The 12,453-nt window shown below is 46.4% G+C and overlaps 1 protein-coding gene across 3 annotated transcripts in view; it reads left to right on the top strand.

Moving 5' to 3' along the window:
- TMC4 (transmembrane channel like 4) overlaps window positions 1–12,453 on the top strand; it is a 194,820-nt gene that overhangs the window by 163,190 nt on the left and 19,177 nt on the right. For all 3 annotated transcript variants that reach the window (XM_063942866.1, XM_063942865.1, XM_063942864.1), the window contains 2 exons: window positions 6,553–6,736; window positions 7,306–7,436. In XM_063942866.1, coding sequence (XP_063798936.1) covers window positions 6,553–6,736; window positions 7,306–7,436 — 315 coding nt within the window. The remainder of the gene's footprint in view (window positions 1–6,552; window positions 6,737–7,305; window positions 7,437–12,453) is intronic.

Below are 12,453 nucleotides of genomic sequence, written 5' to 3'. Positions count from 1 at the left end.
CGCTACATTGTATCACTGCCGTGTGCTGCCTGACAGACACTACAGGAGCACACAGCCAATCAGGAGGGTGCCACGACGTGGCGCTCCCTGATTGGCTGAAGGGACCCTCTTTGACAGGAGTCAGGGGGGGTCCTGGCAGTCGGGGAAAGGGGTCCCATGTGTAAACATGGGACCCCTTTCAGTGCGTGGTCGGGTTTCCGTTTTTTTTTTTGGCCAAGTACGTGGATTATTCAAAGGCCGGATTCTTCACTGGATTATGTGAGTATATTTTTTTTCACAGGTACCCCTAGGATTCTACATGGAGAAGAGGACCAAGCCTCGTGGGAACATAGGTAAGTATGTGTGTATGTTGGTGTGCATGTATGTAATAAAGTTGTACTGTCACGGTGTGTGTGTCCTGTTTTTATTGGGGTATTTTTTTAGTAGTAGTACTACAGGTACCAGCGGGCCCGGTTTTCCACTGCATGCTGGTACTTGTGGTTCTCCAAGTACCAGCTTGCGGGGAGGCTTGCTGGGACTTGTAGTACTGCTACTAAAAACAATATTCACAATTTCACACTTGGCTATCAGCCCCCCCATCCACCGCCCTTGGATCGGGGGACAGCCTCGGGCTTCACCCCTGGCCCTTGGGTGGCTGGAGGGGGGGACCCCTTGATTGAAGGGGTCCCCACTCCTCCAGGGTACCCCGGCCAGGGGTGACTAGTTGGGGTTTTAATGGCACGGCCGCAGGGACCGATATCAAAGTGTCCCCCGGCTGTGGCATTATCTCCCCAGCTAGTGGAGCCCGGTGCTGGTTTCAGAAATACGGGGGACCCCTACGCTTTTTGTCCCCCGTATTTTTGGAACCAGGACCAGGCGCAGAGCCCGGTGCTGGTTGATTAAATATGGGGGGACCCCTGTCATTTCCCCCCCCATATTTTTTCAACCAGGACCGGCTCAAAGAGCCCGAGGATGGTTATGCTTAGGAGGGGGGACCCCACGCAATTTTTTTCCCCGTTTTTACACTAAACAGACCCTTTCCCATAGATAACCATGCACAGATCTCACTGATCCGTGCATGGTTATCCAAACTCGACTGGAAAAAGCAGGTCTATTTTTTTGCTGCTTTTTTTTAACGAATCGGAAAAAAACAGACCCGCACTTGAGCACTCAGAAACTAACACCCAAATACGAATGAATAGTGAATGCCCGTATTCTATGAAATAACAGCCGCGTTTGACCGATGGTCTATTCATTCGTATTTGTGAACGTTGTCATTCAAACCATTACGAATAGTCCAAACACTGCCGAGATTGGTGCTTAGTGAATTCCCGGATTGGGACTTAGAAAAAAAAACACAAATCGGGCAAACTCGGATTTTTAGTAAATACTGGCCCAGGAGTTTAATTCCTTAGAAGCAGGGAAGGTAAGAGAGGATTTCTTATTTACTGTAAAATAAGATTCTTCTTCTTGCTCAGGCACTTTCTCAGAAATATGCAACATATCCCTAATTGCTTCAATCATCAATTGCACCCTTTTAGCAAGGGTTGCATCTCCCCCCTGCATATCCCCATCACTGTCCCCAGTATCAGAGTCGGTATTAGTGTCAACTTGCATTATTTGGGCAAGTGTACGTTTTTGAGGGTATGTAGGTGGGCCCATAGTAGTAGGGTCTGAATACTTTAAGCCCGCCACAGATTTTTTCAAAACCTGCGTCTCCCTTTCAGTGTGGGACATCCTAGTAGAAATCTGGGATATCATCCCCCTTAAAGAATCCACCCATGGGGGTTTGGATTCAAAAGGCTGAGACAGTATATTACAGCCCTGAGTACATGGAATAGACTCCTCAGGAGAAGATAAACACTCTGCAACACAGAACACAGAGTCCTTAGACAGGGCCGAAACTAGTATTTTCAGCACCCGGGGCAAGGCGGTACTTTAATGCCCCCCCCCCCCCAAAATAAATAAATAAATAAATAAAAAATATATATATATATATATATATATATATATATATATAACAATAAATATATATATATAACAATAAATAACTAACTAAATAAAATAAAAAATAATGTAAATAAATAAAATATAAATATTACAAAATTCAAAAATAAAAATGAATATATATATATATATATATATACACACACACACACACACGTACTATATATACATATATTGTAAAGCCTCCCCGCTCACAATGCCCACTTGCCTCATCCCAAAGTGGGGTATGTGATTACCTTGTTGCTGGCTCTGTCCTCTTACAGCTTCTCTCCGGAGGTCCTGGCAAGCAGTCAGGCAGCCAGGCAGGAGAAATTGCGGAGGCGCTGCAGGGCTTGAGGGCAGAGGGAGGCTCCGGAGTCCAGTGGCCGCACAAGCAGAGGGAGAAGGAGACTTTGCAGCAGCGACAGGACCGTGGCGGGACCATGTCATACACGACTGCAGAAGGTGATAGTGGCGGGCACGTGGGGAGGAGCAAGTGGGTGAGGGAGCTGGGAAGAGTTCTCCACGCCCCCCTCAAGTCCGGCGCCCGGGGCACGTGACCCCTTAGCCCCCTCCGGACGCCCCTCACAGCGCCTACACAGAGTGTTGCTGAGCCTTCCTGGAGCACAACCTGTCAGTGCTGCACTCCCACCCTTGTGCCGCCATACCCACCGGCGACCCGCTAACCAAGATGCCGGCGCTGTACTCACCACTCTTCTTTCTTCTGGCCCTGTTAGGGGGTGGCAGCCGTGCTGCGGGAGTGAGCGGTCGCCTCGTGGGCTTGTGATCATCACCCTCAGGAGCTCAGTGTCCTGTCAGCAGAGTAGAGAACCATTAACTCTTTACGAAGTTCAAGAGAAAATACCAGGCGCTATGATTTAAACAAGTGCGTAAGCAGCTTTCTCAGGGGCAATTGGTATTTCGCCCCTGATAAAGAAACAGAAAAAACGAAAAAATGAGAAAGCGCTATTCACATTTGATGTGGATTTTATTTTTATTTTTTTATTTTTTTTTTTTTTTTTTTTTTTTTTTTCGTCTTTACGAAGTTGGTTCCTACACCCCCCCCCCCCCCCCCATAAGTCCCACGAAGCAGGGAGGCTGTTGCCAGCAGCCTCCCTGTAACCTAACTAACTCTAAATAATAAAAAACAAAGAAAACTCCTAGGAGCTCCCCACATTTTCTAAACTGAATCTGGCAGGCGGGGCATAGAGGGAGGCGCCAGCCCACACTATTAAACTCTTAAAGTGCCAGTGGCTCCCAAAGGACCCGTCTATACCCCATGGTACTAAATTGGACCCCAGCATCCTCTAGGACGTAAGAGAAATATTGTTAGTATATAAATTACTTTAATACACCAAATCAAGATTAAATGCAGCTCCTGACGAAGTCATCCTGTGACGAAACGTGTTAGGCTTGGCTTACCATTGCGGACTAAGTTTAGTCACCCGTCGAGCAGCAGAGCTGACGGCTATCTCCGTGGAAAAGAACATCACTATAAGATTGAACTGCTTTCAGCGGTGGACATCAGGGATACGTGGCTAAGTGCAACGTTTTTAACTTACATGTACGTGGATATTTACACAAGCAAAAGTGTTCCTATTTAAGATTATTCACTAGTGCGCTTTCCTTATTCTGATGCTTTCTAGAAATCTGTGACTCCCGGCTGGAGTGGATGAGCTGGCATTACATGTAATCCTTACAAGTCTGAAAGATAGTGTGCGTGGATCAGAACATATATATATATATATATATATACGGTAAAGTCCACACTCCAGACTTGATAAGATCAACGATGGGGTGCTCCACAAAGGCCCATAGGCCAGTATACAGAAATTTGGGTATGCAGGCACTCACCAGTAGATTCCAACAGGTATTTATTAATAACTCACAGAGACATAAAGACGGTGTGTCGACGTTTCGGTCATCACGTGACCTTCTTCAGGACATCATACAGGGACATCAGGAAGACAACTGTCCAGTGCATCACCATATATATATATATATATATATATATATATATATGTTATATATACGGTATAAGGTGGAAACAGTGATAATGGATTTGACTAGCTACTTAAAATCTTTGACATTGTAAATTTGGGATTTAAACATGCTGACAAGCAACAGTTTTTACAAGTAAATAAACTTCCAGGTTACGCAGTTCAGTTTCACTTGCAGTACTTTACTGTGCTGGTTGTATCCCTGCTACTGCCCCAGAGCAGAATGAATGGACCACCTCTATTTAAAGACTATGACTATGAGAACTGCAAATATACAATTACAGATTTATATTCTGCAGAAAGGTTTGCAAAACAGGCTGTTTCGCCATAAAAATTGATTAGCATGAAATTCCACACCTTTGCACTACTTTATGTGCTGTATTACAAAAGAGGACAAATATCTTAAAATCCTTTGCATCAACTTTTAGGAGTCAATGCAGTTAATTCACCCGCACCTTACAGGGAGGCAAGTTTCTGTTGCGATGGTGTGTAGACACTGGCAACGGGATCGGAACTCACATCCCTTGTGGGCCTATCTTGCCACAGATTTGCAGACTTTGGTATGCAGCCCTATGGGGCTGCAAGCAAAAATCCGCTAATCTGGTGGTACTACTGTATATCTGCATTGTGGCTAATAGGATTGAGCCCTTGCAGTCGGGTGGTCTTCAGTTTGCAGGCTGTCGGGATCCCGGCGCACAGTATACCCGGCATACCGACACCTTTCCTCCCTCTTGGGGGTCCATAACCCACCTGGAGGAAGAATAGATAGCGCGGCCCCGCAAGGGCCTCATTTGCACTCGCCCAGCTGTCTGTATGCCGGTGGTCGGGATTCCGGTGCCAGTATGCTTGCCGCCGGGAGTCCAGCCACCGGCATACCATACTACACCCCTTGCAGTCACTTGGATACCACTATAGTGCAAATTGTTGATTACCCTTAGGATTATTTATCTTACTACATGGTATGACTTTTTATTCCTCCGCTTTAAAGCCAACCATGTATTTGCCAGAAACTCCAGCTGTCATTCCAGTAATTACAGATATACACTGGTATAGCGTGGACAGCCTATGCTGTACCTCCCAGCTACTGATGTGACTGGAGCAATAGTTGGCGTGAGATAGAATTTGGATCCTTTCTCCTGGTTTCCTAATGAGTTTGGAGAGTTTGAAGTGTAGTAGCAGATCCTGGAGAACATGTGCTGCCTCTTGACGTTATTTACTGTATGCATTAGTACTCGCCAAGCCACATATCATGGTCATAGGGTAGTGTATATGCCCCACTGTGTGCTCTCATTGGGGTCGTCCCATCTGCTGTGCTGCATGGCTGATGGAACGACCCAATGGCTGACAGCATACAGTTGAATGTGGCCATGAATGATATATCACTATATTGTTGTGTCTATGGACGACCAACATCTCTTCCTGCCGGTCATGATGTCTGCCACTTTCCCAGATCATTGTAGTGTGTACCCAGCCTTAGCTTTGTCTTGTAGTTTGGACGTGTTCTGATAAGTCACTTAAACCAAGTTTATCCAACATGCTACCTATACCATATTTACTGATAGATGCAAGTTTTACACAGCTATTATTGATGACAGAGCTCCTTTATCTTGCAGCAACCTATGCAGGCTTAACTGGCATAGTGGGAGACGTATCTAGCCTTGGAGACGGATGAAGTGGAGAAATTGCTCAAAGTAACCAATTAGCTTCTGTCATTTATCTAGCACAGTCTATGAAATGGCAGAAACACTGGTTGCTTTGGGCAAATTTCCCCACTCTCTGTCCAAGGCTTGATGCATGTTACATATATTGTGCTGTGCTTCATGACTTTTGTGAGCTTTTATTGGTACAGCATAAAGCTGGGTACACACACTACGATATATCGTGCAATACTGGTACTTTCAATCATATAGTGTGTATGCCTAATCCGTGGTTAACTGCCATCATTCGTTGAATTGTCCCATTGGATGTGTTGAATGTCCAATGGGACGATTTCATGGCCAATGCAGAGTTGTTATATGCAGCATGTAACAGTGCTGTAGCACTGCAGACTGTGTAGAGTGTGTGGTGGTATGATGTATGGGCAGCACGGACGGTGTAATGGTTAGCATTACTGCCTCACAGCAGTGAGGTCATGGGTTCGATTCCCACCATGGCCCTAACTGTGTGGAGTTTGTATATTCTCCCCGTGCTTGCGTGGGTTTCCTCCGGGTACTCCGGTTTCCTCCCACAATCCAAAAATATACTGGTAAGTTAATTGGCTCCCAGCAAAATTAACTCTAGTGTGAATGTGTGCTCATGTACATGTGGTAGGGAATATAGATTGTAAGCCCCACTGGGGCAGGGACTGAGGTGAATGGCCAAATATTCTCTGTAAAGCGCTGCGGAATATGTGTGCGTTATATAAATAACTGGTAATAATAATAACTCGTAATATCGCATCGCTTTTGTCTGGTGGGTACCCAGCTTAAAAATGGTGTGGGGTGTATTTGTTGCAGTCATTGATAGAAGTATTTCAGTACACTTCCCATCTACTAATATATTATAAAATACATTACATTCAGCTATCCTGTCTCATATCTTATTGCAGAATGATGGTTGACCACTGCTCATGTAAGCCCATCCAGTTATGGGGTCAGCAGGAATTTCTGGTCCCCCAGTGTGTTCTGGATATTATCTACGGTCAAACAGTTTGCTGGATTGGTACCTTCTTCTGTCCATTGCTTCCACTGCTCAATACAATAAAATACTTCATCATTTTCTACATGAAGAGGGTAAGGTCACAATGTGCTTTCAAACAATTCACATTCTACTGTAGAAAAAAAAAGTATAGCTTAAAAATCTAAACATTCATTTTATCTATTTTGCTGTAATATAATTTTCAAATTATTAGCAATGTGTTTTATTTTCTTTGCTTTCTTGCAGCTAACACTTGTCAGCAACTGCCGGCCAGCTGATCAAACGTTTATTTCTCTGTCTTGCAGCTAACACTTGTCAGCAACTGCCGGCCAGCTGATCAAACTTTATATTTCTCTTTCTTGCAGCTAACACTTGTCACTCAGTAACTGCCGGCCAGCTGATCAAACGTTTATTTCTCTTTCTTGTAGTTAACACTTGTCAGCAACTGCCGGCCAGCTGATCAAACGTTTATTTCTCTTTTTTGCAGCTAACACTTGTCAGCAATTGTCGGCCAGCTGATCAAATGTTTATTTCTCTTTCTTGCAGCTAAGACTTGTCAGCAACTGCCGGCCAGCTGATCGAATGTTTATTTCTCTTTCTTGCAGCTAAGACTTTTCAGTAACTGCTGGCCAGCTGATCAAACGTTTATTTCTCTTTCTTGCAGCTAACACTTTTCAGCAACTGCCGGCCAGCTGATCGAACGTTTCGGGCGTCCAGTGCAAACTTTTTTTTCCTGTTGGTGTTGCTTCTGGGTCTTGGCTTATCTTGGGTACCAGTCCTGTATAGCGTATTTTCGTAAGTATTTGAAACAACAAAAACAAAGAAACTTCAAACATTAATAATAATATACACTTCATATTGCCATACATGACAAATTAACAAAAGGTTATGGCCATCTTAGAATTCATCACTAGGTTTATAGTTGTATTTACTTATGAAAATTAAATAGAAAAAGGTGACTTTTAAACAAATACACTGAACATCGTTGGAAAGTTTTAGACTCAAAATCACAAATTCATTAAATAGCATGTTTGAGTGTCTGTTTTCTTCCACTGGTGATACTCATCGATTTCTTGTATATCTGATTTCAGCTGGTTTTAGTTCAATACAAAGCACTGCACAAGTTAGTATGATATATGCTGTCTTTTGGTGTATTCTAGGGTTGTTAAATTTTAGGGAAAAAAGTAATAAACAGACCCAGACCTATGAGCACGTTCTGGTACTGGAAACTCAGGTGGAATACCGGCACGGGGTCCCCTCCGTATTGAGCTCAACCAGACAGTGGATAATGCCATAGCAGGGAGATACGCATCACAGGGTCCTCCTGCCATCACATTATCCTGCCCCAAACTGGTCAACCCATGCCTGGAACTCCTTGAGAAGTGAGAACCCTCCAACAAACGGGTCACTCAAGGCCTGGGATGAAGCCCAGAGTTATGGTGGCAGTGAGTGCTGATCTCATAGTGTGAAAAAATAAGAATTTACTCACCGGTAATTCTATTTCTCGTAGTCCGTAGTGGATGCTGGGTACTCCGTAAGGACCATGGGGTATAGACGGGCTCCGCAGGAGACTGGGCACTCTTAAAAGAAAGATTAGGTACTATATCTGATGTGCACTGGCTCCTCCCTCTATGCCCCTCCTCCAGACCTCAGTTAGGGAAACTGTGCCCGGAAGAGCTGACATTACTAGGAAAGGATTTGGAATCCAGGGTAAGACTCATACCAGCCACACCAATCACACCGTACAACTCGTGATAACTATACCCAGTTAACAGTATGAACAATAACTGAGCCTCTCTCAACAGATGGCTCATACAATAACCCTTTAGTTAAGCAATAACTATATACATGTATTGCAGAGAGTCCGCACTTGGGACGGGCTCCCAGCATCCACTACGGACTACGAGAAATAGAATTACCGGTGAGTAAATTCTTATTTTCTCTGACGTCCTAGTGGATGCTGGGTACTCCGTAAGGAGCATGGGGATTATACCAAAGCTCCCAAAGGGGCGGGAGAGTGCGGATGACTCTGCAGCACCGAATGAGCAAACTCAAGGTCCTCCTCAGCCAGGGTATCAAACTTGTAGAATTTTGTAAAAGTGTTTGAACCCGACCAAGTAGCAGCTCGGCAAAGTTGTAAAGCCGAGACCCCTTGGGCAGCCGCCCAAGAAGAGCCCACCTTCCTCGTGGAATGGGCTTTTACTAATTTAGGATGCGGCAGTCCAGCCGCAGAATGTGCAAGCTGAATCGTGCTACAGATCCAGCGAGCAATAGTCTGCTTTGAAGCAGGAGCACCCAGCTTGTTGGGTGCATGCAGGATAAATAGCGAGTCAGTTTTTCTGACTCTAGCCGTCCTGGAAACATAAAGTTTCAGGGCCCGGACTAAGTCCAGCAACTTGGAATCCTCCAAGTCCCTAGTAGCCGCAGGCACCACAATAGGTTGGTTCAAATGAAACGATGATACCACCTTAGGGAGAAATTGGGGACGAGTCCTCCATTCTGCCCTTTCCATATGGAAGATCAGATATGGGCTTTTACATGACAAAGCCGCCAATTCTGACACACGCCTAGTCCAAGCTAAGGCCAAAAGCATGACCACTTTCCACGCGAGATATTTTAGCTCCACGGTCTTAAGTGGCTCAAACCAGTGGGATTTTAGGAATCCAACACACGTTAAGATCCCAAGGTGCCACTGGAGGCACAAAAGGGGCTGAATATGCAGCACCCCTGTAACAACGTCCGAACTTCAGGCAGTGAAGCCAGTTCTTTTTGAGAGAAAAAGGGATAGGGCCGAAATCTTGGCCTTTATGGATCCTAATTTTAGGCCCATAGTCACTCCTGACTGTAGAAAGTGCAGGAATCGACCCCCCTGGAATTCCTCTGTAGGGCCTTCCCGGCCACACACCAAGCAACCTATTTTCGCCATATACAGTGAAAAAGTCTTGCTGTCACGTCTTTCCTAGCCTTTATCAGCGTAGGAATAACTGCATCCGGAATGCCCTTTTCCGCTAGGATCCGGCGTTCAACCGCCATGCCGTCCAACGCAGCCGCGGTAAGTGTTGGATCAGACAGGGTCCCTGTTGCAACATGTCCTGACTGAGAGGCAGAGGCCATGGGTCTTCTGAGAGCATTTCTTACAGTTCCGGGTACCGAGTCCTTCTTGGCCAATCCGGAGCAAAGAATATTGTTCACACTCCTCCGTTTATTACAATTCTCAGCCCTTGGGTCTGAGAGGAAGAGGAGGGAATATATAGACCGACTGGAACACCCACGGTGTTACTAGTGCGACCACAGCTATCGCCTGAGAGTCCCTTGACCCAGCGTAAAACCTTTTTTATCTTTTTATTGAGGTGGGACGCCATGTAGTCCACCTGAGGCAGTTTCCATCAATTTGCAAAACTGCGTGAAGACTTCCTGATGAAGTCACCACTTTCCCGGGTGGAGGTCGTGTCCACTCCCGGAATGAACACTGCTGACCGTGCGCTTACTTGATTCTCCGCCCAGCGAAGAATTCTGGTGGCTTCTACCCTCGCCACCCTGCTCCTTGTGCCGCCCTGGCGGTTTACATGAGCCCCTGCGGTCTGACTGGATCAGAACCGGTTGGTCGCGAAGCAGGAACTCCGCTTGACTTAGGGCGTTGTATATGGCCCTTAGTTCCAGGATATTGATGTGAAGGCAAGTCTGTTGGCTTGACCACAAACCTTGGAATTTTCTTCCCTGTGTAACTGCCCCCCACCCTCGGAGGCTTGCATCCGTGGTCACCAGGACCCAGTCCTGAATGCCGAATCTGCGGCCCTCGAGAAGGTGAGCACTCCGCAGCCACCACTGGAGAGACACCCTGGCCCTGGGGGATAGGGTGATTAACCGATGCATCTGAAGATGTGATCCGGACCACTTGTCCAGTAAGTTCCATTGTCCTTGCATGGAACCAGCCGAAGGGGATGGCCTCGTTTGATGCCATCATCCTTCCCAGGACTCGAGTGCAGTGATGCACTGACACCTGTTTTGGTTTTCAATGGATTCCTGGCCAGTGTCATGAGCTCCTGAGCTCTCTCTATCGGGAGATAAACCCTCTTCTGGTCTGTGTCTAGGATCACTGCGACTTCGGAATATATAGAATCCAGTCGTGTTGCCGTTTCACTTCCAGAGAAGGTGATACGCTGTCCAGCAACTGCTCTCTTGATCTCGCTTTTATGAGGAGATCATCCAAGTATGTGATAATAGTGACACCTTGCTTCCGCAGGAGCACCATCATATCCGCCATTACCTGGGTGAAATTGGTAATGACAATCCCGTACCGCAATTCTGAGGTACGCCTGATGAGGTGGATAAATGGGGACACGAAGGTATGCATCCCTTATGTCCCGATTCATTTCAGGCTTGCAATGACCGCTCTTAGCGATTCCATCTTGAGCCTGAACCTTTTCAGGTATATGTTCAGGGATTTTAATACAATATGGGTGTGAGGAGACCAGGGAAAGGGATGTCTAGGACTTGCTTTCATGTTAAAAAGGAAAGAGTTCTTAAATTGAAGCCCTCAGTCTGCAGAAGTCACACACAGGAAGTATCCCAGAAGCAGACAGCAGGGCAGTGTTCCTTGTAGAAAATCCCTCCTCCTTCCCCTCTGGAAAGACTGACAGCATGATCCACCAATCAGAAAGGAGGAGAGAGAAGAAACCAGCAAGGGAGAATTGTGGGAGTGAGGAAGTGGCTGGGAGAAGGAGACTGTGTGTGTGTGGAGGTGATGGTGCACAGCTAGACTCACTGGAGGTTGGGGTGTCGTCCCCTCTCAGTGTCATCAGTGACCAGCCACTCTGTGTGCCCTGCTACAGCTGTCATTACTGCCCAGGACTGGAGGAAATATACAGCAGCTGGTAAGGACTTTGCTGAACTCTGAGTGGACATTATTAGTATAACCCTGCTTGCTGTTCACTGGATTTCTGGGTCTCCCTGAATAAAGATCACCTTGTTTTCATGATAACTGGCTCCACAGTGTGATCCCTGAACCCCAGGATACCCAGGTCACCCGGTATCCTCACATTTGGCGGCAGCGGTGGGATATCACACAGTTCCTGTAGTGTTTCCAGGGAGAGAGTTTCCAGGGAGCTAATACACAAAGTATCAGCATGGAGAGTCAGCCAGCAGTTGTGGCCAGCAGTCAAGGGGAGAATGCAATGAGAGAGCAGGAGAAGTTTTACCGTACAGCTCGGAAACCTCACCTACAAGGATTTTGCAGGATGAAGGGAATTACTTATGATGGGACTGAGACCAGGGAAACTCTGGTACTTCGGTTGCTGGAGTGGGATCGGGGGCACCCAGAGGATCCTGACCACCTGAGTGATGATGAAGAGGGACCAACAGGCAGTAGTAGTAATTCATCCAATAAATTACCAGAGTTGACCAATGCCACTCCTGCCATACTGCAGAGCTTGCTGGGGGCGCTAGGCGAAGGTGCGACCCCACAGGAGAGAGCTGGAGTGATCCAAGCTATACTAGGAGTACAAATTCCTGCTGGCAGTGGAATTCCGGAGTCCCCCCGAAGTTTTGAACAAGAGAAGCGACGCTTGGGATTTAAGGATGTTCCCACATTTCGGGAAAATGAAACAGACATTGACACTCACCTCCAGATCTTTGAAAATCTCATGGGGGTGCATGGAATAGAGCCAGCTGACTGGCCAAAGTACTTGGGGCCAAGTCTCACTGGCAGGGCTCTTGAAGCTTATCGGGCCCTAACCCCCCAGGAATGTGGAGTCTATGCCTTTATAAAGAAAGCATTGCTTGCTAAGTTCCAGATAACTGCAGAATCTTATCG

The sequence above is a fragment of the Pseudophryne corroboree genome, chromosome 10, assembly GCF_028390025.1.
Source record: "Pseudophryne corroboree isolate aPseCor3 chromosome 10, aPseCor3.hap2, whole genome shotgun sequence".
In the NCBI taxonomy this organism is placed as follows: domain Eukaryota; kingdom Metazoa; phylum Chordata; class Amphibia; order Anura; family Myobatrachidae; genus Pseudophryne; species Pseudophryne corroboree.
This window is presented reverse-complemented; position numbering and strand designations above follow the sequence as displayed.